Source organism: Solanum lycopersicum, chromosome 5 (genome assembly GCF_036512215.1).
Source record: "Solanum lycopersicum chromosome 5, SLM_r2.1".
NCBI lineage: Eukaryota > Viridiplantae > Streptophyta > Magnoliopsida > Solanales > Solanaceae > Solanum > Solanum lycopersicum.
In genome coordinates, this window is record NC_090804.1 from 67146156 (window position 1) to 67172695 (window position 26540).

At 32.5% G+C, this 26540-nt stretch overlaps 6 protein-coding genes and 1 non-coding gene across 8 annotated transcripts; 5 read left to right on the forward strand and 2 right to left on the reverse strand.

The window, feature by feature from the left end:
• Positions 1-2632: 2632 nt before the first annotated feature.
• Positions 2633-4719, forward strand: LOC101254595 (organic cation/carnitine transporter 3). Its single transcript, XM_004239796.5, has 2 exons — positions 2633-3487; positions 4007-4719. The coding sequence occupies exons 1-2, from the start codon at positions 2702-2704 to the stop codon at positions 4658-4660; spliced, it is 1440 nt and encodes a 479-aa protein (XP_004239844.1). The 5' UTR covers positions 2633-2701; the 3' UTR covers positions 4661-4719.
• A 141-nt stretch (positions 4720-4860) lies between these two features.
• On the forward strand, positions 4861-6805 carry LOC104647564 (uncharacterized). The gene is made up of 2 exons (XM_010323102.4): positions 4861-6323; positions 6674-6805. The coding sequence occupies exons 1-2, from the start codon at positions 5597-5599 to the stop codon at positions 6706-6708; spliced, it is 762 nt and encodes a 253-aa protein (XP_010321404.1). The 5' UTR covers positions 4861-5596; the 3' UTR covers positions 6709-6805.
• LOC138348985 (uncharacterized) lies at positions 5144-5512 on the forward strand. Its single transcript, XM_069298613.1, has one exon. The coding sequence runs from the start codon at positions 5144-5146 to the stop codon at positions 5510-5512; it is 369 nt and encodes a 122-aa protein (XP_069154714.1).
• Positions 6806-11090: 4285 nt separating the features above from the next.
• TRNAK-UUU (transfer RNA lysine (anticodon UUU)) lies at positions 11091-11162 on the forward strand. The gene has a single exon. It is a non-coding gene; the product is annotated as a tRNA-Lys (tRNA).
• Positions 11163-11245: 83 nt separating this feature from the next.
• Positions 11246-17057, reverse strand: LOC101253786 (E3 ubiquitin-protein ligase RGLG4). The gene is made up of 11 exons (XM_004239793.5): positions 16281-17057; positions 14712-14796; positions 14264-14404; positions 14008-14121; positions 13780-13877; positions 13552-13631; positions 13183-13288; positions 12971-13098; positions 12334-12460; positions 11810-11866; positions 11246-11566 (listed from the first exon to the last, which is right to left on the reverse strand). Exons 1-11 carry the CDS (start codon positions 16614-16616, stop codon positions 11483-11485), a joined length of 1356 nt encoding a protein of 451 aa, XP_004239841.1. The 5' UTR covers positions 16617-17057; the 3' UTR covers positions 11246-11482.
• A 1378-nt stretch (positions 17058-18435) lies between these two features.
• Positions 18436-23165, forward strand: LOC101254094 (uncharacterized). Of its 2 annotated transcripts, none has more exons than XM_004239794.5 (6): positions 18436-19287; positions 21145-21337; positions 21487-21559; positions 21709-21758; positions 22368-22481; positions 22689-23165. In XM_004239794.5, the coding sequence occupies exons 1-6, from the start codon at positions 18999-19001 to the stop codon at positions 22942-22944; spliced, it is 975 nt and encodes a 324-aa protein (XP_004239842.1). In that variant the 5' UTR covers positions 18436-18998; the 3' UTR covers positions 22945-23165. The 2 variants fall into 2 exon arrangements, with proteins under 2 accessions (XP_004239842.1, XP_004239843.1); XM_004239795.5 differs by having other exon boundaries at positions 22706-23165.
• Positions 23166-23588: 423 nt separating this feature from the next.
• LOC101244489 (UDP-glycosyltransferase 92A1-like) lies at positions 23589-26367 on the reverse strand. The gene has a single exon (XM_004240160.3). It carries the CDS (start codon positions 25699-25701, stop codon positions 23917-23919), a length of 1785 nt encoding a protein of 594 aa, XP_004240208.3. The 5' UTR covers positions 25702-26367; the 3' UTR covers positions 23589-23916.
• Positions 26368-26540: the final 173 nt, after the last annotated feature.

Genomic DNA, 26540 nt, shown 5'->3' on the forward strand with positions numbered 1-26540 from the left:
ATTAAGACAATAAAAATAACTAATATAATACAAACAAGTGGAATATAATTGTTGTGCACTTGCTGTCTAAATTGACTTATTTTTATTGTTATCCAAAATAAAAAACGCCAAATCTGCCAACTCAATCCTAGTGTATCCACTAGCTTAATTAATTATAATCTATTTATTTGTTAGTTTTATTTTTCATCAAAACTATGGTACATGAGAATAATAGGGGCGGATTCAACATATTGCAAAAATTTAATTTATATATATATATATTTTGGATCGTTTAGTTGACTGTATTAGAAAAATAATATATGTAATATTAATATAAATATTTTCATAGAAAGAAAAAATAAGTAAATATGATTTTCAAACATACTTTCAAAATATTAGCTTAATACAAAATAATTTTTTGTATTAATAAAAATATTTTTTAAATTAATTATCTAAATACAAATCGCAACTCTTCATAACTAAGTAAATTGTGAAAATCTAGCTAAACACACAATTTTAATTGAGCATGAGCTTTAATAAAGTAAAAAATGCTTTTGAATATATATATATATATATATATATATATATATATATATATATATATATATATATATTAAAATGTCATTTAATTTCATCATAATCTTAAACATCAGATGAAATATTAGGTTAAATAGTTGTTAAATAAAGAACTAAAAATAAAACAACAAAATAAAATATAAATACATATTAATTTGAAAATATTATTTCAAAAATCATTAATTTTTAAATTTTAAATTCTAGCCAATGATTCTTTATATCATTTGGCACCATGAGATATAATCATATGAATTATTTATTCCTCTAGCAATAAATATTTAGGATTTAAAATCAATGGAATTTAAATATAAGTTTAGAATATATTTCAAATAATAAATACCACAAGAAGTACAAATTAATATTCACTATAGATTCACATGCGTACCAAACATTTCGAATTATTCCTTTCCATTATTTCTTCTATCTTTTTTTCTTATTTATTGATCGATATTTATATTAAGGTTTAATAAAATTTAAATTTATATTGAAAAAATTCTACATTAAGAGTAAAATGCATTCTATAGAAAGCCACCACAATCCTTAATGTTTTATTTCTCTAAAAAAAATTACTTTTTACTCAATATTTAATATTAATATTAAAGCCGAATTAAATTTAAACTCGTACTGAAAAATTCTATATCAAGAGTAAACGCTTGTAAAAAAAAGACCCCGTCACAATTCTTGTCAATTGGTCTATTTCGTCTTTTAAGTCTTTTTCAACACATGAGAATGTTTAAAGGACCTTTTTTTTTTCTTAATTAGGTAGTTTATATAACAATTATTTTTTTTGTTAATCTTTTAACAATCATCTAATTTCGTGTTAATTTTGTCATTTATAACTAGGAATTGATTAATTATAAAGATATAATATATAACTTGTCCCCATGGATACAGCAAATACGTGTTCTTTAAGAACAATTAATTAATACAATGTAATATTTCATTTGTTTTAGTTTTTTTTTTTTCATTTCAAAAAGTATGATGTCTCGTTTATTTTGGTAGTTTTTTAATTCTCGTTTAAGACCAATAAATTAAAGAATATTCAGACATATTCTACATATAATTTTTATTTTAAAACTACAAGATTATATATATCAGCAAATGCTTCTCTATTTTATATTACGAATCTGAATTAGAATTAGTAATTTATTACAATATTTTTATAAGAAAAAAGATATGTTTTAAAAGAAAAAAATTATTTTTTTTAAAAAAAGGCGCTTTAATCCAAAAGTAACTATAAGAAGGTGATTTTCGGATCAAATTATTAATTAAAAACATTTTTTTTTTCAATTATACATAATTTTAAAATATTTTTTTTTATCCTTTTCTGTTAGAAGGATCTGTCCAATCAGATCCTTGTCATTCACACATGATATCAATATGATATGATCCTTCAAGAATACAAATTAATTATTTATGAAATTATCTAAATGTTGAATACCAGCAAATCATAATTCTACTGGTTAGGGCCGTGTGTATTGGTCGGTTCGCTTCGATTTTAAAGTTTATCAGGTTGATTTATTAGTTATCAGTTTGTAGAGATGCTAAACCGTTATGAAACCATTAAGATATTGGCTTATTGGTTATAAATTTATTGGTTCAACCGTTAAGATTTGACACAAAAGAAAAAACATTGAAAATCACTTAGAAACAAGGGAACAAACCAAATAAACCATGCACTTGAGTTCACAAGTTACATCTTGCTCAAAAGCAAACACTTTTACGTTGTAGAATAATCAAGTGTTTGAAACAACCTAAAATAAAAGTAGGAAATTAAACTCCCAGTCAAGGACTTTATATACAAAACGATATAAATATAATTATTTAATTTAATATCGAGTTATCGGTTAACCCATTAAGAAAAAACTCTAAACCGTTAAGAATCAATAAACCAATAACAAAAAAAATCAAAAACCACTAAACCAATAACCCAATACTATAAACCAATACCTTTTTTTATCGGTTTCGATTCGATTTTGAACGAATACTGGTATTGTCTTGCCTAATTTGTGGGACCTTAATTAAATAAAAATTAAAAATGCAACTAGTGGTTTTTTTCTTCTTAATATATAAACTAAAGTTCTCAAGGTGCTCAAAATCCACATACACTTTTAATTTGTATACACAAATTTTTTTAAAAAATAATATGAGTGATCAATCGTTATTAAATCGAAAAAATACATTGAAAACGCTCGATGAGACGATAGAGAGGTGCATTGGTGAATTTGGATGGGCACAATTGTTACAATCCGTCCTCGTATCTCTATCGTGGGTTTTCGATGCACAACAAACGTTTATCAGTGTCTTCACCGATACACATGCCGTTAATGAATGGTCGTTACAACAACAACAACAAGGGGTGAGTTCACTTCTCAATGGATTACCAGCGTCTTCGTTTTTCATAGGTTGTCTTATTGGAGGTTTGGTGTTATCCACATTGGCTGACACAAAACTCGGACGAAAAAACACGTTGGTTTTTTCATGTCTTGTCATGTCACTAGCCGGAACCATTACATCGATCTCAACGAACATTTGGATTTACTCATTTTTGAGGTTTTTGAGTGGATTTGGAAGGGCTACTATTGGGACTTGTGCACTTGTTTTATCAACAGAGTTAGTAGGGAATCAATGGCGTGGACAAGTTGGTATAATTGGTTTTGTTTGTTTTACTATTGGTTTTCTATCATTGCCAATTATTGCTTTTTTGAATAAAGAGTCTTCATGGAGAGTGATGTATTTGTGGACATGTATTCCAACAATTTTGTACTCAATTTTGGTACATTTTTTGGTTTGTGAATCACCAAGATGGCTTTATGTAAGAGGGAACAAAGAGGAATTTGTGTCAACTTTGAAAAGTATTACAACAAGGAGTAGCTTGACATTGAGCTTCTTTGGATCCTTTTTTGAATTTGAAGATCAAGAACATGATAATGTAAGTTATTACTCCCTTCGAGATCTGTTACACTTTTCAGTTTGTTTGTTTGTTTTACTTTGCTTTTAAAAGTCTTTTTAAAAATGAACGTCACGTACTCTTTATGTCCATTATTCTATCTTAATTACTATCATCAAATGTTTATCGAAACACACAATATGAACTATCGGTTGTTCCCTTTTCTTACTGGAATATTACCATTATTTAGGTATAGGAAAAAGGAACAACTGATAGTTGAAGTGTGTTTTGTTGGTTTACTCACTAACATGTTTCGATAAATAATTGGTGATAGTTTTCAAATATAGAACTTGAAAACTAAGATACTTTAGGTGTAGTTTTGATCCCTCGCTCTTTTCTTAAAACTTTGTGTATAAACAAATTGAAGAAAATGAATGTGTTCAAACCCCTCTCTATATTTTTTTGTTGCTTAGACTATATATTTGAGCAAGTTTAATATATCGTCATTGAATGAAATTTTTACATGTTATAGCAAGTAACTTATCTTATTTTCTAATACAGAAATCGAACGAGTCATCAACAATCAATCTCTACTCAGCTATCAAGATGTTGATCGAAAGAAATTGGGCTTTTAGACGACTTATATCGGTTATGTTGGTTGGTTTTGGCATAGGAATGGTATATTATGGGATGCCATTAGGTGTTGGAAATTTACCTTTTAATCTATACCTAAGTGTTACACTTAATGCACTATCAGAATTACCAGCATCCATAGTAACATTTTTCCTAATTGGAAAATTAACTAGGAAAAAATCACTATTAGCATTTGCTATGTTAAGTGGAATATGTAGTATAGGTTGTGTAGTAGTACAAAATGATGATTTTAAAGTGTTACAAATGGGGTTTGAACTTCTTTCATTTTTTAGTGCATGTACTGGTTTTAATGTTTTGTTAATTTACACTGTTGAATTGTTTCCAACTTGTGTTAGAAATTCAGCAGTGTCAATGGTGAGACAGGCATTGGTACTTGGTGGTGCAATTAGTCCAATGTTGGTGGCTTTTGGGAGAAAAAATAGATGGTTTTCTTATGGAGTTTTTGGGATTTGTATAGCAATTTGTGGATTGTTTGTGTTGTGTTTGCCAGAAACTAAAGGAAGGACATTGAGTGATACTATGGATGAAGAGGAGTACAATGAAAGTGTATTTGTTTGCTGATATCAATCATTGTAAAGTATGACATTTTCTTCAATAAAATTTTGAGTCTGTTAAGATTAGTTATACTTAATTCAACTAATTATACCATTGTAAAGGAGTTAGTTAGTTAGTTAGATTTTGTTAGTTAGTTATATGAAGTTAGTTAGGAGTCCATTACATGTATAAATACTAGTCACATGGGTGAAGAACACACAATTTGTATTTTCTCACAAACTCAACAGATTGCTCTCTAAATGCCTGCACTGTTCATCTCTCGTATGCATATTCTGCTCCATTAATGGAGTTCATGCACATCTTCATCTTCAATTTCAACATGGTATCAAAGCTATAGGCATTGATCTCTTCTTCATCTTCTGCAGCATTCATCGATTTTTCACTTTCTTTCACAGAGCAATCTGTTCTTCATCTTCTCGTTTTTTCTCTCTCGATTTCTGCACTTGCATCACGAAAGTTCAGCTCAATTTCCATCAGCCTTACAATCCCATGGATCAAAATGCAGCTGTTCCTCCAATTCCAAATCAGCAAGTCATCGATGCTAGTCAGCCATTGTATATGCATCCATCAGAAAGTGTTGGATCTGCTATAATTCCAGTGATTTTTGACGGAACTGGTTACAGATCATGGCGACGTGGAGTTCTTCGTGCACTATCTGTGAAAAACAAAGTAGGCTTTGTTAATGGCAAGGTGCAGAAACCAACTGAAACTTCACCTACATTTGCCCAATGGGAACGTTGTGATGATATGGTTACATCATGGATCCTCAATTCTCTATCAAAGGATTTAGCTGATAGTCTGCAATATGTTAATAATGCAAGGGAATTGTGGGAGGAACTACAGGATAGGTATGATTAGACGAATGGTGCGAAACTTTACCAACTTCAACAGGAAATTAATGATCTCACCCAAGGAAATCTGGACATCACAGGGTACTATTCCATGCTTCGAAGACTCTGGGAAGAGCTTAATACTCTGGATCCTAATACTCAATGTACTTGTTTGTGCAATTGTGGTGGTAAGACCAAAATGCACAAGGCAGAGCAAGATCGAAAGCTTATCCAGTTTCTAATGGGGCTTAACGAGGTCTATACGATCGTCAGAGGGAGTATTCTTATGATGAACCCATTGCCAACTATGGCACAAGCCTTCTCCATTCTAGTCCAAGAAGAGAAGCAACGAGAAGTCAGGCCATCCACTCGCATGAACTTGGATGCTAGCTCTGGAGCTTCTACTTCACTAAGTGCTGTTTCTGGAAGAGGAAGTTTTAGAACAAATTACTCTCAAGATAAAAGCACAAATAGAAGCACACACAGAGACCATTCTCAGCATCAGCAGGACAATAGGACTTATCCCTTTCCTGATATTAACAAAGCAAATCTATTTTGCAATTACTGTAAGAAGACAGGACACATAGAAGAGAAATGCTACAGGTTGCATGGTTTTCCCAAAAACTTCAAATTCACTAAGGGAAGGAATTCTGGATCAGCAGCAATTGCTCACAACAATAGTGAAACACCACTGGAACATGCTCATGGAACTCAAAATTTAACCAAAGACCAATATGATCATCTGGTGAGATTGCTTGAAAATGTCCAGGTGCAAGGATCATCTCACAGCAGCAAAGACACTTTGGATAACATCATGGGTGGAGCTGCAAACTTTGCAGGTATCTTGGCATGTCATTCTTCCATCACTGATATTGGTAATCTTTCATGTAATTGTTTAAAACTAACTGCTGAATCTTGGATCATTGATTCTGGAGCCTCAAACCACATGACTTTCAATAAAAATTTACTTACCAACATCAGACCATTGCCTTACCCTTTCCTAATAACACTACCAAATGGCTATAGGGTTAAAGTGACAGAGATTGGGAATGCATGTTTAAACTCAATAGTGACTTTATACAATGTGTTGTTTATTCCTACTTTCAAATTTAACTTGATCTCAGTACATTGTTTGACCTCTGACCTTAGAAGTGCAATTATCTTCAATGATAAATCATGTTCTTTGCAGGGCCCTTCACTGAAGAGCCCTCTGGTGATTGGTAGATCAAGGAGTGGCCTTTACTTCTTCTGCTCAAGGTGTCCCAATTCTGTCTACTCTTTTTCACCATTATCTCATTGTTCTTCTTCACATGCTCAAAATGAACAAGGTTTACATCATGTTTCCTCATCTGTCATTCCAAGAAATAAAACAGCCTGTTGTAACGTGAATTCATATGTTACTCCTATTAATTGCCCTGGCTCCACTAAATCTCCTTCATTATGTACATCTCATGAAAATACTGTAGACTACTTGTGGCACACTAGATTAGGACATGTTCCTTTTGTTAAGATGAAGGGTATCCACACTATACCTGTTAAATTCTCATCCAAACAACCTTTTACATGTACTGTCTGCCCCATGGCAAGACAAGCAAGAATGCCTTTCCCATCAGAATCAACACCTTTTTCTACAAAAATATTTGAACTTCTCCACATAGACTTATGGGGACCTTACCATACACCAACATATGACAATTACAAATATTTCATCACAATAGTTGATGATTATAGCAGGACAACATGGACTCAACTTATCAGTTGTAAAAGTAACACCCTCCAAGCCATAAAAGCCTTCACATCCTTGGTAGAAAATCAGTTCAATATCACCATAAAAACAATAAGGACTGATAATGGTATGGAATTTGTCAATAAAGAAACAACTGACTTTCTGCAAAACAAAGGTATCATACATCAAAGAACCTGTCCATACACACCACAGCAAAATGGTGTTGTAGAAAGAAAACATAAATACCTACTTGAGATTGCTAGAAGCTTATTGTATCAGTCCAAACTTCCCATGAATTATTGGGGAGAGTGCATTTTGGTTGCAACTTATCTGGTGAACAGATTACCATCCAAAGCTATTGAAAACAAAACTCCTTTTGAGGTACTATACCAAAAAGCACTTACATATTCACACCTAAGATCTTTTGGCTGTCTTTGTTATCCTACTACTCTTAAAACTCACAAAGATAAGTTCGAACCTAGATCAGTTCCTCACATTTTCATTGGATATCCATTCAACACAAAGGGTTACAAGGTCTTAAATGTGAGCACCAAGAAAGTACATATTTCTAGAGATGTCTTGTTTCATGAAAGTATCTTTCCTTTTGCTCTTTCTTTTCCTGATTCAAGTTTTAATTCTGTATTGAAGTGTCTTGATGCTAACTCTGAACTGTGGAAGTGTACAAACAATCCTTTGCATAATGTTCATGATTTGAATGAAAACGCCCTAATTACTGTCACTGATAACTCTGTTAAAGCCAACTTACCACACACTGAGACTTCATTTGATAATACTACTACTCCATCAACTAATCCAGAAATATCTCCACATATCACCAATTCTAATACCTCAGTCTCCAGTTCACAACAACCTATTACTACCACTTCCAATTCACAAAGATCAACCAATACACCTAGGAGAACTAGTAGGACACATTCTGTACCAAAATACCTAAATGAATACACATATAATCTTCCCAACTTACAACCTCAATCATCAATTTACCATTCTTCAAATGGAATCAACAACACCAATGATCAACAATTCTCTCTTACCAGTTTTAATACTGAAAGTCAGCAATTAGTTAAAAAACATATTTCATGATAGTGAACCAAGCACATATGGAGAGGCTGCCATGATTCCTGCTTGGCAATCAGCAATGACACTTGAATTTGAAGCTTTGCATGCTAACAATACCTGGAGTTTAGTTCATTTACCTGCAGGGAAGAAACCAATTGGATGCAAATGGGTATACAAGATCAAACACAAGGCTGATGGAACTGTGGAAAGATTCAAAGCTAGGCTTGTAGTCAAGGGATACACTCAACAAGCTGGTATTGATTATAATGAGACATTCTCTCCAGTAGTAAAGATGACCACTGTGCGACTATTAATCAGTCTAGCTGTTAAGAAAGGTTGGGATCTATATCAGCTGGATGTGAATAATGCATTTCTGCATGGAGATTTGAATGAGGAAGTCTATATGGAACTTCCACAGGGGCTGCAGGTGAATAGAACAGGACTTGTCTGTAAACTTAACAAGTCTTTGTATGGGTTGAAACAAGCTAGTAGGCAATGGTATGAAAAACTAGCAAAGATATTGTATTCAAGGGGATATTCACATTCTACCAGTGATTACTCATTGTTCTACAAGAAAGACAAATCAACTAAGGTGTTTGTAGCAGTGTATGTTGATGATATAATATTGACAGGAACTGATCTAGATGAGATTACATCTTTAAAGTCATTTTTACATGACCAGTTCAAAATTAAGGATCTAGGAAAACTTCACTATTTTCTGGGGTTGGAGATCCTCTACAGACAGGATGGAGTACTCATCACACAGAAGAAGTTCACCACAGACCTACTCAAAGAGTTTGATTGCTCACATTATAGTCCATCTACTTCTCCTCTCGATAGTGTGATCAAGTTGAAGTCTCATGAAGGAACTCTGTTAACTGATCCAACATACTACAGGAAGTTAGTGGGAAAGTTGAATTTTCTCACAAATACCAGATTGGACATTGCATTCAGTGTACAACACCTCAGTCAGTTCTTACAAACACCTAGAGAGCCTCACTTAAAGGCTGCTTTCCATGTATTGAGGTATCTGAAGAATAGCTATACTCTGGGAATCTATCTATCCAAAGATCCTAACTACACCATCACTGCATATTGCGATTCAGATTGGGCTGCATGCCCTGATTCCAGGAGATCAGTAAGTGGATACATAGTACTCATGGGGAATTGTCCTATAAGTTGGAAATCTAAGAAACAGACTACTGTTTCACTTTCTTCTGCAGAAGCAGAGTACAGGGCAATAAGAAAAGTGGTTGGAGAGTTGGTTTGGCTGGAACGTTTGTTTTGTGAATTAGGTGAAAAACCTTCTCGACCTATATCTGTTTTCTGTGACAGTCAAGCAGCCATTCATATTGCAAACAATCCTGTGTTTCATGAGAGAACGAAGCACATAGAGGTGGACTGTCATTTTGTTCGAGACAAACTACATGAAGGACTTGTGACTTTGCATCACATTCCTACTGATGAACAACTATCTGATATCTTAACCAAAAGCCTCACTGGACCAAAGCATTCAACCATTTTACGCAAGTTGTCTGGCAGCATATCCATTCCAACTTGAGGGGGGGTGTTAAGATTAGTTATACTTAATTCAACTAATTATACCATTGTAAAGGAGTTAGTTAGTTAGTTAGATTTTGTTAGTTAGTTATATGAAGTTAGTTAGGAGTCCATTACATGTATAAATACTAGTCACATGGGTGAAGAACACACAATTTGTATTTTCTCACAAACTCAACAGATTGCTCTCTAAATGCCTGCACTGTTCATCTCTCGTATGCATATTCTGCTCCATTAATGGAGTTCATGCACATCTTCATCTTCAATTTCAACAGAGTCGAGGGTCTATCAGATTCAGTCTTTCCATCCCACAAAAGTCTATGTACATCTCATTCACCTCGAACTCCACATATGAAATTATACTGAGTTTGTTCAGGTTAACATTTTTCAATGGATAAAATGTCTGTCAAATTCAATCTTTCTGTCCTCAAAGGTAGAGGTTAAGTCTGCGTACTCGTCACTCAGTCCAAACTCCACTTATGGAATCACACTAAGTTTGTTCTTGTTATTGATAATTTTTCAATAAAATTTTGAGTTTGAGGTCTCTCTTCTACAGAGGTAGAGGTTAAGTCTGCGTACACCTCGCTTCAATCCCAGACTCCACTTATGAAATAACATTTGAGTTTGTTCTTGTTATTGATAATTTTTAATAATTTCTTTATCGAAGGTCTATCAGATTCAGTCTCTATATCCGTAAAGATAAAAATTACGTCTTCATATACCTCGTTTAACGGCAGATTGCACTAATGAAATCACACTGAATTTATTTTTGTTGTTGACATTATTCAATAATAAAAACTTATAGCATGTGATTAGAAAATGACAAGATTGTTCCTTTGTTTATAGAGGAGCTTTGCTGGTTTTGGAAGGTTGACTAATGTTTTTCCTCAATTAGAATTAATAAAGCAATATTTGTGGTCCAACACTTCCCCAAAGTAGTGTTTACAGCCTTTTTAAAAAAGAAAAGGGACAACTTTTTAAAATTGAAATATTAATAACTTTTTAATTTTTATTTTACCATTAATAAATTATATTTAAGATCGATCATAAGTCTTAAGTATACTTTATTTGTTTATCAAATGTCAATCTTGCTTTCGTTCATAAACTCCATGCTTAATTGAACACAATCAAGAAATTATAATTTTTAATCAAAAAATAAGGCAAATTAATTTTGTACAATTAAGTAACTGCAAATATGGCTTAAATGTAATTATAATGTTAATTAAGAATTATCAATCAAGCCGTCTTAGCTCAGTGGTAGAGCGCGTGGCTTTTAACCACGTGGTCGTGGGTTCGATCCCCACAGACGGCGACTTTTTTTTTTTTTGAAAAACATAAATAATTTTCTTGAATTATGAAAAAAAAAAAATTAACATATTTTAGCATACATGATAATAAAGTTTTAATAATTAATATATATTAACAATAAACAAAATTGATATGTTTATAGATAACACTCTAACAAACGTAGAGTTTATAATTTTAAAATTAAGGTAAGTTACCTACTTACTACAGATAAGTAAAAATAACGTGATAATGTAGAAATTCTTTACATTATCAACATAAAAGCAAAGTTAAACTCGAGAAATATACAACATATATTTACATACACCCGTCATTTAAGTATCTATTTTAAGTGTATAACCGGATACGACTAGTTATTCGTCTACGACAAATTGGACAATCCGACACTCTTGGACCACATTCTCTGCAGGTCTGCGTTCAATTGACCACAAATTCATTAACACCAGATAAAAAGCGAGTTGAATCCTCATATAGTCACTTGACTAACAGTAATTATTTCGGAAAGTTATTTTGTTTGTTAACGAAAAATGGAATCAAGACGAAACATGATTTTATGAGATAATAACTGTTAGTTGAATGACATATACGAGAAATCGATGGAGGGGAGGAATGGAAATCATCCAATAAATTGAATAGTAGAGGAAAGGAACTCACCATATGTCCACAACCAAAAGCCATATCTTTAGTACCAGTTAGACAAACTGGGCAAGCCTTCATTGTGAACAAAGAAAAGAAAAAGAGATCAATTGTCCAAACACTCAAATAGCAATAACGTACCAGTGTAATTTTATAAGTGAGGTTTGGGAAGGGAAGTCTATACACGGAGCTTATTCCTACTCTGAAGGTAGATAGGTTTTCGATAGACACTCGACTCAAGGAGAAACATTTCAAAGCAGTTTGAAAAAAGAAAATAACGGAAATGAAGAAATAAATAAATAGTAACAGAACTCTAATAACAAGAAACTACAAGATGAGCGAGACAATACTTAACTACCTACTACCCTAATTCGTGTCTAAGGTCTCCATCACTCAATTACCTCAGAAAAAGGAGAAATGGCATGTTCAACATGAGAAGCACCAAAGGCAGTATAAAAATCTCAACGTTCTTATTATCAAGTGGAAACATGAATCGAAATTTCACGTATAATTTCAAAACCAAGAAATATAAAAGGTCTTACTTGATTCTGTTCATTTTGCGGCGATCCTGAAAAACTGCTTTGATGTCGAGTTGGGGTTGCCATACGGCGACTGTAAGGGACTGGTGGCGGCTTTGGAACTACCTTCTTCGCCTTACCTGTCCTTTTTCTGTACAAGAAAAATCACAAAATGAGTAACAAGTACAATAAAGACAGTTATTGAGTGTATGGATTAAATTCAAGAGCTTCATTTCTCACAGATCCACCAAGACATTTATATTTGCTTTACTTGAGTCGAGGGTCTAATGGAAACAATCTCTCTACCTTCAATAGGTAGGGATAAGGTTTGCATATATCGTATCCTCCCCAGATGCCATAAGTAACGGAAACAGTACTTACTACTGTCACTTAGTAAGTACTCTGTGTTTTTTCTTTTTTTACTTTTTAGTGTTCTGTGAGGAGAGAGAGAGCTACTGAACCACCACGAATAAGGTGAAAGTTCAGGTAACCAACTAACTGAATTACCATGGTTTCCCGTGTTCTATGGTTTAAGATCACATTTTTAGGACTTGAACTAAGAAGACGAAAAAAGTCTACTTCATAATATAAGGCATTTTGTTGAATAACATGTATAACTGATGTGAGATGCCAATAGTAAAGCTAGTAATGTGTTCCATACCCAAGCAGACCAAGTTCTCTAGCTGCTTTATATTGGATAGGGATCTCCATGAGTGCAGCAAGAGCAAAAGCAGCTTCTTTTCCCGAATCACTTGTATTTTTTTTCATGATAGCAGTAAAATTCACAAACTGCAAACGAAAAAAGGATTGTAAGAACTAATGTCTGTTTCTACTGACGATTCTATATGTAACTTAAAGATACTAGAATTATACCTGAAAATTATCAAACTCACGAGCAGGTATACGGTCATCAAACTTTTGCATGTCTTCCCAAGGTCCGTCGCCAACTCCAACAAGTACAATGGAGAGAGGATACATGCTGGGAACAAATGCTAGATGTTTGAGAATTATACTTTTTGTAAATAATTCTTTAAGAAAGTGAGTTATCAGACAACATGCAATAACAAGTATTTTCCGGCACGTCATTGGTTTATTGTTACTAGTTCACAACACCTTGTTCCACGGTAACCTTATATTTTATACACCTGAAGGTTTCGATAGCCCAAGGGAACCTGACTTATCTGCATTGAGTAGTTTGAAAATGAATTACATCAACAAAGAAATACATCTATGTTATTATACCTGGCAGTAACGATAGACTTAATTGTGTTTTCTTCTTGTTCGCTGAGTTCCGAATCACTAGTATTGACACTCCTGGTAACCTACAGGACAAGAGAAAACATCAACAATTTGCAGCGGGAAGTGTATGACTATCGTCAACAAGGTTTCACGTATGTGTGCATGTGTTTATGCATGCAGGTGAGTTTTGTTTGATTAATGGAGGGGGGAGAGATAGAAGCATTTAAGAACCTGGCCATCAGCAATGATAACCAAAACATGGTATTGTCCACCAGATCTCTCTACTATATCTACTGCAGCATCTACTACTGGCCCGTAAGATGTTGGCCCTTTAACATAAAAGGACATAATCAGGACGTCACATTGACGTGGTTTAGACAATAGGTTGCTATGTTAAAAGGAAAAGGTGAAATGAAGGAAGAGATTTGCATAACTTTGCAAATTAGAACAGAAGGATACCAGATAATTGCAGATTTGGAACTATTTTCTTGTAGCAAGCTAGGACTTCTTCAAAGCCATGGCAAGGAGAGTGATCACTATGAAAGCTAAACACGTCTTGATCATGCGTGGTCGCTAGAACCCAAAAATGAAACAAAAGGAGTTTGACGGCAGAATTAAAAGCCAACAGAAGATCAAAAAGACAAACATGATAGTGAATGCTGAAACAGAAGAGTAAGTACAGTCTACACACAGAAACTTTAGGAATGGAACGTACCATCACCAAACCCAAAACAAGGAATTAAATTGTCTTCATCAAATGGAGACAATGTCTTTCCGATGATAGATATGGCTTTCTCATATGGATTGACTGAGTTGCCTATAGCATGCAAGCTCTTGTTGTTGAACGAAACTTTACCTTCAGAAAGAAAACAAATAATTTTACCTTCAGAGTAAACACTCCAAAGAACATCTAATCACACACAAAAAAAGTTGAAAACAGTACAGTGGAACAAGTGAACTAGCAAAACTATGATGAAAACTTAATAAATCAATTTTAATTCTATTTGTTCTCGGGTATTCGACTTGGAACAGGCTGTTTGCTGTCGCCACAACCATCAGGCAAAGCTAAATTTTAATGGTCATAATACATTCACAACTACCATATTCTATACCACACGGGGATTGATTCTCAGCTGACAGAGTAGTTCAAGTGTTCCACTAACCTGTCCATTCGTTACTTTTCGTGAAATCAATCCCAATAATCAAATTTGATGACTCCAACCCTGATTCTCTCAGAGCTAAAGTTACCTGAAAGTGAAGTGATGATTCAGAAATATTAGATTTACAGCAAACAACGATATATTAATAAACGGACACTTGTACCTAACAGTAAACAGGTGCAGTATAATAGATAACTAGATGAAACATTGGTGTCCTTCCTCTCGATTTAGTCCTTTGACATTTTCTGAATTTGACACTGAATGTACAGAAGCTAAACGTTGCCATGAGCTCAATTTACACTCTACAACTCAGCATTTTGTAAAACGATCTTTAGATTGCAGCCTCCCGAAATGTTCATCCCGTAAAAGGAAGTACACATAAATTCTATGTGAGATCTCCTAATACCTCTACTCTTGCTCTTTTTACCTGTCTAAATAATTAGAACCAGAGCGAATGCTTAGTTTCATCGTTGACCACAATTTTTACCCTTGACTAATCGTTTCGACTATCGTAGTTTACATCTAGCAATACACTGCATAAAAATCTCCATACACTATAGATTTGTAAAGATATAATCAATGTGCATGGTACATTAGCATTTTTTCCATCAAGCTTTTTAACTTGTATATTAATAGAGATAGTGTCTTACAAAACTACCAAATATGAGTTTAAAAAGAAGTTGCCAACTTATTGCTCCCTCTCTTATTCCACATTTTTAGGCTCATAAACAAATACTCTCTTTGTTTTGATTTGTTTGTTTGATTTTGATTTAGCACGAAGTTTAAGAAACTTTTTTAATTTTATGGTCTTAAACTAAGGACACGTAAGTTATACCAAATGTCTATTAATTTTGTGATCTTAAACATATCATGTGAAAAATTAAAACTAATTAATTGCCAAAAGAAAAGGAAAAGAGAAATTATTTTTAAACGGATGAAAAAGAAAAGTAATACAAATAAACTGAACCAGACAGATTACTGGCGGAGAACTATTTGGTAAATCTAAAGACAAAAATTCTATGTACCTATTACCAATGGAAAATAGCAAGTACCCACAAAATTAGTCGAGTCGCACATAAGCTACCCTAAATATCACAAATATTTTTTTAAAAAAAAATTGTAAAGAGACAATGCACAACTATAGCTAGACTAAAACCGAAATACGAGAGACACTACGTAACTAAACTACGGTCCTATTATGTCTCCGGACTCTTTTTAAAAAAAAATAATTTTGTACATTTTTTTACTTACGTAACACACTTCATGTCACCACTGTACGTGGGAGATGTTTGGACAAAAAAAAAATAGATTCAAATAATAGCACCTTAATTTAGTTAAAGTGTGAACTGAAATTTTAATCCTCTATCGTAAACTATAAAATATTTATTTTACGCTAAATAACATGCTCTAATAGATATTAGAAAGAGATAAAAACATTTTAAGATACCCAAAATAATATTTTATGTTTTCAAATTTGATATCTAGTCAAATACAAAGCTCATCGTCTCAAAATATTAGTAACTATTTTCACGACTCGATACGTAAACGCAAAAAAAAAAAGATAAAAAAAACCTGATCAACTGATTTGAAATTATCCGGAATATAGTAATACTTGTTCTTCTTATCCTTCATCGTCTTCTCCGTTTCCTTTTTACTGCAATTACTCGAATCCTTCTTCAAATTCACAGAACCCGGTTCCTTTTCACTGCAATTACTCGAATCCTTCTTCGAATTCACAGAACCCGAACCGAAAGACAAATCCTTCGCCGGAATTGAACTGAAATTCTCATTAAACGAAGATGGAAAAGAAGAAATCTCTCGACTCGTCGATCCTCTAGAAGAATTGCAATCACTACTACTGCTTCGACTAGTTTTTTTATGAAATGTAGATCTGAAAGTGTTACCCATTTTTAGTTCATTTGAGTGAATTTTGGGACCGTTAATGGAGATAAGGAAGGAATTTGATTCTTAGTGGAAAATCGAAGGCAATGGATTGGATTGGTGGAGGTAAAAAGGTACCTAACGCCATTAATAAATGCTTTTTCAGTATTGTTTGAAAGGGAAAGTGATTCCTCCATTTTAACAGTTTCCACGAAATTACAAGCTGTTTAATAAGTGTGATAAATACTCATGTCAATTATGGAGGGAAATTGGCCCAAACTAAATACCGGGTCCAATTCGATTATAAGATCACTAAAATAATGATTGTGCGACGTTAATTTTATATATTTTTTTATTTTATTATCATTAGAATTAATTTCTTTTATTTTTATTTGTGACGGTCGTTGTAATAATTAAAAAAACGAAATATTTATGTGTTTGTACTATCTTTTTTTTTTATGATGTGACTATCTATTTTATTGCTTGACTATTAATATTTTTATATTTATCCTTTTTTTTAAAGAAAATTCATTCAATTATTTTTATGATTGAATATTTTAAAGTTATTCAAATAGTAAAACATTTTGTGTTATGCACAATCTGTTATTGTCGACTTATAAAAAGATTAAATTTTACATTTTGGTGTCTTTCAAATTTCAAGCATTGAATTCACTATTATTATATGAAATAATTTATTAAATTTAGCGCAACACTATTTTGATAATACATGTATCAAATTTTTAATTCATAGGCCGTATTTTATTGTTTTAACTTTATATTATATTTTTTTATTGAAAATCCACATTTGTTTATTTTCATACTTCATAAAATTTGTGAACATCACACCGTCTCTAAACCTTTCTTGTGATTATATGGACTAAGTTATTGTTATTTAATTATATATATCGGGTATCGTATCGAGTGTTTATATCAAGTCAATATATATATGTCATGTGTTTAAATTTATATTTTATTTTACTTTTTTAAATCACGTAATAATGCATTTTGCATTGATTTGATATAAACACCCGATATAAATAAATTTTTTTCATATATATCAATTAAAAATACCCTTTTTTTATGACATTTAATCTTAAATTACGTTATGTTTGATTTGATACGAAACGAAAAAAACGTTTTGATAAATGATCCATCCATCCCCCAAAACAAGAGTTTCAGAAAAACTACAGTGTGATAAATGCTCTTGTTCTCATAGAGGTCATACATGGAGGAAAATATTAAAATTTGTCCTTCAATTATTTTTATTTATTTATTATCTTTATTTTTATATGTTTTTTTTTTTAATTGTATATGAAGAATAAAATTCTTTGTTTTTGTTTGTTCATTATTTCAAATAGAATTCTATTTTTACTTGTCATTATAATATATGAAGAGAAAATAAATATTTTTCCCCTATGTTTTTATCCTTAGCATTAATTATTTATTCTTTAAATTATTATTTAAGATTTAATATTAAACATCAAATAATAAGAATAATGTGATAAAATAGTCATTTTTCTTAATAGGTATACCAAATTCAAATGTTACAGGTAAAACTAAACGAAGGTAAAACTAAACGAAGATAGTATTTTTTTTCTTCTTCATACTTTACATTCAACATTAGTTACTCCTTTTCCATAATACTTATTTATTGTATTCGAACGCTAAGCACAATAAATAACTTTTGAACGTTTGTTAACTCAATCAATTTTAACTCGTTTAAATTTAATTTAAATTGTCCGTTTATCACCCTATACTAGAAATATAAATATATTCTTTTTCATTCTAATTTCATAGAAATATAAGCATTAGGTTAATTTAAATAAACTAATAACCTTGAAAGATTTTTACGAGTATTGTAAGCTTTATCAACCAATAAACTAACATAAAATCTATCAATCGAAAAAGGGTCAAAACGAAATCAAACAAAAATAATAACTCGATCCAACAATATCTCAAATAATAATAATTTGATCCATTAATACCCCAATTTATATTTTTGAAAAAAAAAAGGTTAATATATAGCTCAAATTGCCATGAAAAAATTTGTCAAAAAGTTTACATCACATTTCCCACATTTTTGTATATAAATACACAATTAATTCATATTCTTAAATATAGATATCTTTTATATATATATTATCATACACTTTGATATAAGATTTATATATTATACTATATATAATGATTTTACCTATGTAATATTCCATCTATTTTAATTATTGTGATCAATTAATTATAAATCATTTTATTAATATGTTAAAATTTAATTATTATTATAATTTATGTATATATATATATTTTTTTAAACAGACTAAAACGAAAAAAAAAGAGTTTATTTGGTACCCTTGATATTGTTATTTCAAACCTAGCAAAAACGCCGGCCACCAACGAACAGAGGCAGCAAAAATGGCGAGCGGCAAAGAGAAGCAGCACAAGAAGAAGCGATTTCCCTTACAACCCAAAAAAGTAGTGAATAGCAAAAGGAAGAAGGAAAAAGTGAAGAAGAGTAGAAGCAGCAGCAGCAACAATGGCGAATCTATTGAAAATTTGAAATCCAAAATTAAAGTAAAAGACACCAAGTTAATTGATATTGTTCGTTTTCCTACAGCAGCGCAGCAGCTGGAGTTTTTTCATGAGCAGTATCAATCAGCTAATAGGATTCAGCTTTCTTCCCTTGAACTCGATTCCTTTTCAGGTTTTTTCCGCCTTTCTTCGAAGAAACAAGTTATTCATGTATTAATTTTGTGTATAAGTTATTCGATGTTTGATTTGTAATTTAGAAATTATGTAACTAATATAGCCATGAGGATAACCAAGTTTTATGAGTTAGAATTTTTAGTTTATGAATTCGGAAGCCAACAATTTTATCTTTTTTGTTTACTCGGGGATGGATAGATTGATGAACTTCTTTTATACAAGACAAGTATTCTCTAGACTATGATTGAAATCTCAGAAACACACTTAACTAAACTAATATCCTATTACCTGAATTTACTTTTTTTGGTAATTTTTTGTACCTTTTTGGCTTATGTGGCATCCAAATATTTCCACGCGCCTCAATTGAGTTGAGTTACGAAGTATGCCACGTAAGACAAAAGGTGCACAAAATTACAAAAAAAAGATAAGTTCAGAGATAATAAGACTTTAGTTTAGTTAATGTGTGTCTCTGAAATTTCGGTCATAGTTCAGGTGGTACTTGTGCATTTTCCCTTCATATAAATGGTAAAGTTGTCTTAGTGTGAACGGGCGAAGCAAGATTGGGCCAGGGGTTGATCCAAACTCTTTTTGGCGGAAAATTACGTTGTTTATACATATTATAAATATAGTAGATTGTGTTTATTGTTTCATATTTTGAACTCCTTTAGAGAAGATCCTAGTTTGACCATTGGAATTCGAGTAGGGTAAGCAGCCAATAATGCTTCTATTAGGTTAGACGTCTACATCACAACCCTGGAGATGCCAACTGTTCTCTGAACCTTGTTGACGCTAGATGCTTTATGCACTGGACTACTCTTTTTTCTGTCAAAATACAAAGTTTGAGCTAAAACTACATAGCTTAAATGGTGGCTCTGCACTACTCACTAAGTTGATGGAGTTGGGTTTTCCTTTATTATGATTTTCAGTAGCTGCTAGGTTATTGGAGGAAATTATGTAAATATGTTGCTCAAGTTAAAAAATTGTATAGAAGATTGATCAAATTTTAGAGGTTTGAATTGGTAAATAAAATTTTTTTATGGAAGTAAATGTTGGTAGTACTTGTTTAGAGCTTACTTAGATTTCTGTCACATTGGAAGGTAGTAATGGCTTGCTATGACTACTAAAGTAGTCTGTCGTATTGGTAAAACTTGGTTATTGGTGAATATAATAGTAGTGATAGCAGTGGAATCAGTACCTAGGCAAAAGATCTAGGTGATTTCATACCATTTACCCCAGTAGGTAGCGATGTTGTATGGTACCCGTACTGTGGTGTGGGAATATGTAAGTCCCTGTAAAATAGTCTACATTTAGACTATCAACATTTACTCTTGTGATGGAAAGAAGTCATGTTAAAAGATTTAGAACATTTCAGAATCAAGGCAAATCTAGCAAAAGATTGGAATCAATGGATGTTGAAAATGCATGTAAGTGATCCAACTAGAAGACTCTTGCTATTTTAGAAATAAGCACTAAGAGTATATTAGAGAACTCCTAGTGTTAGTATTTAGTAATCCTTTAGAACGAAGTATTAAAATATTATGGACTCAAACAAAGCATTCATGATATTGAGGATTCATACCCTAACTAGCATGGATTGAGGCGTAGTAGTAGTTGTCTTTCTATTTGTTTCCTTGGCTAGAAAAAGGTTTCCGGCAGTTAGTTGGAACAATGTAAAATTTTGATAAACAATGAAAATCAAGAATAGAAGAAGAGCAATTTTTACCGGTTAGATTGAGAAGCACAATTTGGAGGACAAGTACTTGATGAATTTAAACTCATACATTCATTCTTTTTCTAGGCTTGAATAGCTTTTCTGACTGCGATATGAATCCTACTTTGTACTGAAATGATACAGAGACATGCATGCTTGAGCTCAATCCTGATCATGCTCAAATTAGTACTGCATTGGCTGACCATATGAAGGTTGCTTTTGGATCATCATGGAAAGAGAGTCTATGTGAAAAGGAGCTCGATGAGAAAATCGATCCAGGGCAACCTGCAGTTCTGGTTATTAGCTTATCTGCCTTGCGTTCGTGCGACTTTCTCAGGTTGGTGTCTTTTGTTGAGTGGGAGCTTATTCTTTCTTTGAGTAGTTCGGCATGCATAACTTAATCCTGTAATAAAGCTCTTAGTAATGTAGCTCAACTATCAGTCAGTCTTCTCTTAGTATGACCTATAAATAAATTTGCTTTGGCAGAGAATTGCGGCCTTTGACGGGTGAATGCCGTGCTGCAAAGCTTTTCTCAAAGCATATGAAGATTGAGGAGCAGGTATCCATATACTGCTTGTACTTATATAACAATTCTTTATACTACTTGCAAGATTCATCAAGTACATTTCTGGATCATTGACAAAAAAGTTCTCTGCTGTTAGTATATCCTTTCATTCATGTTCAATAATTTGTTATTATTCATCACAGGCGTCTGCTCTCAAGAATCGTGTTAATATTGCAAGTGGGACACCAAGCAGGTATGTGTAGTATTCCTTGCAAGTTGGTTGATGAATTATTTTTCTATTGATATTTGTTATGTCTGTTTTTGCAACTACAATACAATGAGACATTTTAGATGAAATGAAAATGACTATTTATATAAAATTCAGTTGATTTATATGTTTTTGCAACTACAATACAATGAGACATTTTAGATGAAATGAAAATGACTATTTATATAAAATTCAGTTGATTTATACCGACTTTTTTATGAACTTATGTGAGTATACTGCCACAAAGGTGATGAAGCCTCGTGAGCCAAGGAATGATGAAATCATGCATAATGGTGTTTTAAAATTGCTGTTATTCTCTTGCAAGTATGCATGATTTTAGTGGGACTTGTTTGTAGCCGCAAGATGTGTATTATAACAATGAAGAGTAGAATAAAGATTAACCATTATCACTTCAACGAGAGGGTGCAAACAGCATTCACAAAAAAATAAAATAAGATGTCACGTAAAATGACTTGGTGATGTCCTAGGCGTATCCCCAAATGCACCAATTTGCAATTTGATACTTTTGTGGTTGAAAGTGCTATCATATACCATTAAAAATTTGGCCTGTTGATTCTTTCAAACTGGTGACAGGATTAAGAGATTGATAGATGTGGAAGCACTTGGCCTATCTCGTTTAGCTGTGATTGTGCTGGATATGAAAACTGACGCGAAGGGCTATTCACTATTGACACTGCCTCAAGTCAGGTTAGATTCTCTTTACGTTTGAATTGATTACACACTTGTCCCGATCTAAAGTTACTAGTAATACTTAAACCTAGTGTTGAATCAACCTCCCTGTTTCCCCTTGTATCCTTGACTTACTCGTTCGCCTCAGAATGTGTTATAAATAACAAAATCAGCAATCTATCTCCCTTAACCTTTCTACCTACTATTTACGAGATCTCATTGTAGATATCCCCACTTTGCAGAGATGAGTTCTGGGACTTGTATAGGACCTACTTTCACCAACGAGTACTGGAAGGTGCATTGCGGATATGTCTTTATGACGAAATACCAGTTAACGTTAAAAAAGAGAAGAGCAATCAAGATGAGTAGCCTCTTCAGGACCCCGATACAAGGATACTGTACTATCGTCATCCAGTCCATTTTGACATTTTTGTATCGCAAATTTTTGGTAAGAGGATATACAGAAGCAGAAACTGTTTAGGAATCTCTGTAGGTTGTGTTGTTTAGTGAGGTAAAATTTTCAGGTAAAATACGATTCGAGTTTAAGTAGACGTCTTTCGGAGAAGATCTATGAAGGAATTTTCTTTAAAATTTTTGTGAGATCTTTGTGTAGAGATATCTAGTTTACTAAACTTTAATTGATCCAATTTTCATGATATGTAATGGTGAGTTTATTATCTTAAACTTTTGTTCTATTGTAAAGTGACAGAGTGCTTATTGTTTCTTTCTCTTTTTTTTACCCCTCCCTCGGGGCTCTCTTTTTTGCTCCCTTGATGACTCGAACCAACAATTTTTCGTATTGAAGATGGATAATGCTAATCATCTGAGTTAATGTGTTTTTGAGGTTTTGTACACCTTGTAAACAAGACGTTTAATAATTTTAATTATAAGAGTATTCATTTAAATAATTCTTTATCTATCTTAACACGTCTCACTTAATTTAAATTCTACGTATTAGATCAAGGGTAGATCCTAAAAAAAATAGTATATATTTGTTATTTTTCTAAAACGTGAACTATTTAAAATAAACTTAATTTGTCACGACGCCTAATATAGTTGAAATAAGAGAAAGTGATTCTTTTTAGCTACAAATTTAGAAGTTCTATTTCACTAGTAGGAGAAATCTCATAAAATCCCTTTGTTCCAAATTCCTTCTTAAGGTCACATATTTCTATTACAAAGTAGTACAACAATCATAACAAATCCAGTAATTTCATGAGTGAGTTCTGAAAAAGGGTGACGTATCAACAACTTTTACCTCTATCTTGTGAAGATAGAAAAGTTCTGAAAAAGGGTGACCTACAAAGTAATACAATGATAACGACAACAACATACCTAATATAATTTTACATGTCGGGGTTTGAGGAGGGTATAGTATACATATACTTACCCTTGCCTCATGGAGGAAGAGATACTATTTCAGAAAGATCCTCGATTCTTCCGAATTCCTTTCTTAAGATGACATATTTCTTCTATAAAGTAGTGTAGATATGAAATCATCCAATGCTTTAACAGATGAACCTTTAAAATCCCCTTCTTCTTTAACAGCATCTCTAATACACATCCCAATTTTATTAGCTTTTTCCTTCATTTCTCTCCCTTTTCCACTTTCTCCCAAAACAATTTCCACCACTTTCTTCACATCCTCTTTATCAACATCACTTGAATACCATTTAGTTAACTCAACACAAACCCCCATTTCCTCCATCAACATCTTTGAATTAAATGCTTGTTCACCAGCCAAAGGCCAACTAATGATAGGCACCCCTTGACTCAAACTCTCCAATGCCGAATTCCATCCACAATGAGTCAAGAACGCACCCGTTGAACTATGACTCAAGATTTGCAATTGGGGTGCCCAAGATTTCACTAGTAGACCTTTTTGACTCTTTGACACTCTTTCTTGAAACCCTTTTGGTAACCATTCAGATCTAAACTCACCTTTTATGTCAAAACCAATAGGTGGCCTAATCACCCAAATGAATGGCCTTTCACTTTCTTCCAACCCCATAGCCAATGCCATCATTTGTGATGTACTAATTGTGTTTTGTGAACCAAAAGATATGTAAAGAACAGATCTTTCAGGATGTTCATTCAACCAAGAAATACATTCTTCTGGTGACAACCCATGTTCTTTACCTATTCTTGATTCAAAAATTGAATCTTTATCACTTCTTGATTCAAAGATTGAATCTTTACCATTTCTTGACTCAAAGATTGAATCTTTACCATTTCTTGACTCAAAGATTGGATCTTTACCACTTCTTGATTCAAATCTTGAATCTTTACCATTTCTTGACTCAAAGATTGAATCTTTACCACTTCTTGACTCAAAGATTGAATCTTTTTCACATTTCTTGAGCATACATTGAGGAAGCAAAGGTCCAATACACCAAACAGGAAGTTCAGTAAGATTCTTGATAGCTTTAACCCCCATAGGTTCAATATCCTCAACACTATTACACAAAAACCCTATAGAATCAAAAGAAGGTAACAACAAAGATTTCAACACTTTAGACCAAGGGTCATCCCCATTAGCTAATTTCATAAATGTATGAAGTTGTTCAACAGAGAAAAAACAACAAGAATCATCAAAACCAGGCATTTTGAAAACCCCATCAATAGCCAACAAATGAGGAAGATTTAGCCATATTGACACATAAGCTGCTGTTCCATAAGCACCAGAAGTAGTAAAACTCACATTAAAAGTTCCACAAGATCTTGCAACTTCACTTGCAAATCCCATAAATGTATCAGAAACTATACAAAGAGGGGGCTTACCATCTTTTTCAATAATTTCAAGAATCAATCTTTTGAGTGGCTCTTTAAGAGATAATGTTGAGTTGAAAATTGTTACCATGTGTTTTAATGGTAAAGCCTCTGTGTTCTCTGTATTTGGTGGTAAACCATGCTCAATACTGTTATAAGGAAGTGAAACTAATGAAATGTTGTTTGAATTAATTGAATCTTTTGCTATAGTTGAACTTAGATATTTGACATTTAAAGGGGTACTAACAATAGTGATTTTGTAGTTAGTTTTTTCTTGAATTTTTTTTGCTAAGGCTATGAAAGGTATCATATGGCCAAGTGCAAGAAATGGAAGGATTACTATATGCTCTTGATGGTCATTCATTTTATTTTTTTTGGAGAAAAATTTGTGTTTTTTTTTTTTTTTGGTAGAAAGTGATGAGATGAAGGGAGAAGAATAAGAAATTGGATTGTGTTTGTTGTTTAACATTTCAAAGTATTATATAAATAGAATAGCAGACGGAGAGAGTACTACTTTATAATTTTTTTGTTTTGTTTTTCATTTGGTGTCTGATCGCTCACATTGAAGCTCGAGTAAATTGGGATTCGCTCTCCTTGAAAAGGATGACTTTTGTACACGTGAGGGACTCGAATTCGAGACCTTTTATCAAGAATGAAGAAGTATAAAACACTCCACCAGTATCTTTATTGACGTATAATTTTATAGTTTGAAAAATATTTTTTTAATTTTTAGGAACATGTGAAAAAGCAAGTGTCCCTATCACATACGTGGATATATTTAGTTCACTAAATTCCCTGTGTACCATGTTCAAATATGCCCCAAATATTAGGTACGCATGCCATAACGTATTTGGTTTTAGGTAGCTCATGACTTCTAGAAATTCTCGATAAGGGATCGCGATGAGACAAATAAGATTTATTTATTATAATATAATTAACAACGGAAATTTATTTTCCTATTATTAACCTAATGGAACATATTTTCGAAGGTGTGGAAGACACAATTGACGTGAAAGAATATTTGTTAAAACTTATTTTCGTTATTTTTATCAGTAGAACCAATTTCCTCGTTTATAAAAAATATATATTCCTAAAAAAAAGTGTTTTAAAACTTTTTAATCAATCGAACATAAAAAAAAAATTGAAAATCATATCGAAATAATAAAAGTCGTTTAGTTTATGATTACATATAGTGTATGTCATTGAATATGTCATTTCAACATCAACACCACTTATGTTCTAAATGTTATTCTTTTTAATATAAGAAGTATTTTAATTTAATCGAACATGAAATTTGGACCTTTTTCT

Coding starts and splice junctions, on each gene's coding strand:
- LOC101254595 (XM_004239796.5), top strand. CDS start 2,702: ATGAGTGATCAATCGTTATTAAATCGAAAAAATACATTGAAAACGCTC. Junction 3,488..4,006: donor AAGATCAAGAACATGATAAT/GTAAGTTATTAC, acceptor TTTCTAATACAG/AAATCGAACGAGTCATCAAC.
- LOC138348985 (XM_069298613.1), top strand. CDS start 5,144: ATGGATCAAAATGCAGCTGTTCCTCCAATTCCAAATCAGCAAGTCATC.
- LOC104647564 (XM_010323102.4), top strand. CDS start 5,597: ATGCTTCGAAGACTCTGGGAAGAGCTTAATACTCTGGATCCTAATACT. Junction 6,324..6,673: donor TGGAGCTGCAAACTTTGCAG/GTATCTTGGCAT, acceptor TGTTCTTTGCAG/GGCCCTTCACTGAAGAGCCC.
- LOC101253786 (XM_004239793.5), bottom strand. CDS start 16,616: ATGGGTAACACTTTCAGATCTACATTTCATAAAAAAACTAGTCGAAGC. Junction 13,878..14,007: donor TCCAAATCTGCAATTATCTG/GTATCCTTCTGT, acceptor TTTATGTTAAAG/GGCCAACATCTTACGGGCCA. Junction 11,567..11,809: donor CTTTTGGTTGTGGACATATG/GTGAGTTCCTTT, acceptor AATTGAACGCAG/ACCTGCAGAGAATGTGGTCC.
- LOC101254094 (XM_004239794.5), top strand. CDS start 18,999: ATGGCGAGCGGCAAAGAGAAGCAGCACAAGAAGAAGCGATTTCCCTTA. Junction 19,288..21,144: donor TGAACTCGATTCCTTTTCAG/GTTTTTTCCGCC, acceptor GAAATGATACAG/AGACATGCATGCTTGAGCTC. Junction 21,759..22,367: donor GCAAGTGGGACACCAAGCAG/GTATGTGTAGTA, acceptor AACTGGTGACAG/GATTAAGAGATTGATAGATG.
- LOC101244489 (XM_004240160.3), bottom strand. CDS start 25,701: ATGTTAAACAACAAACACAATCCAATTTCTTATTCTTCTCCCTTCATC.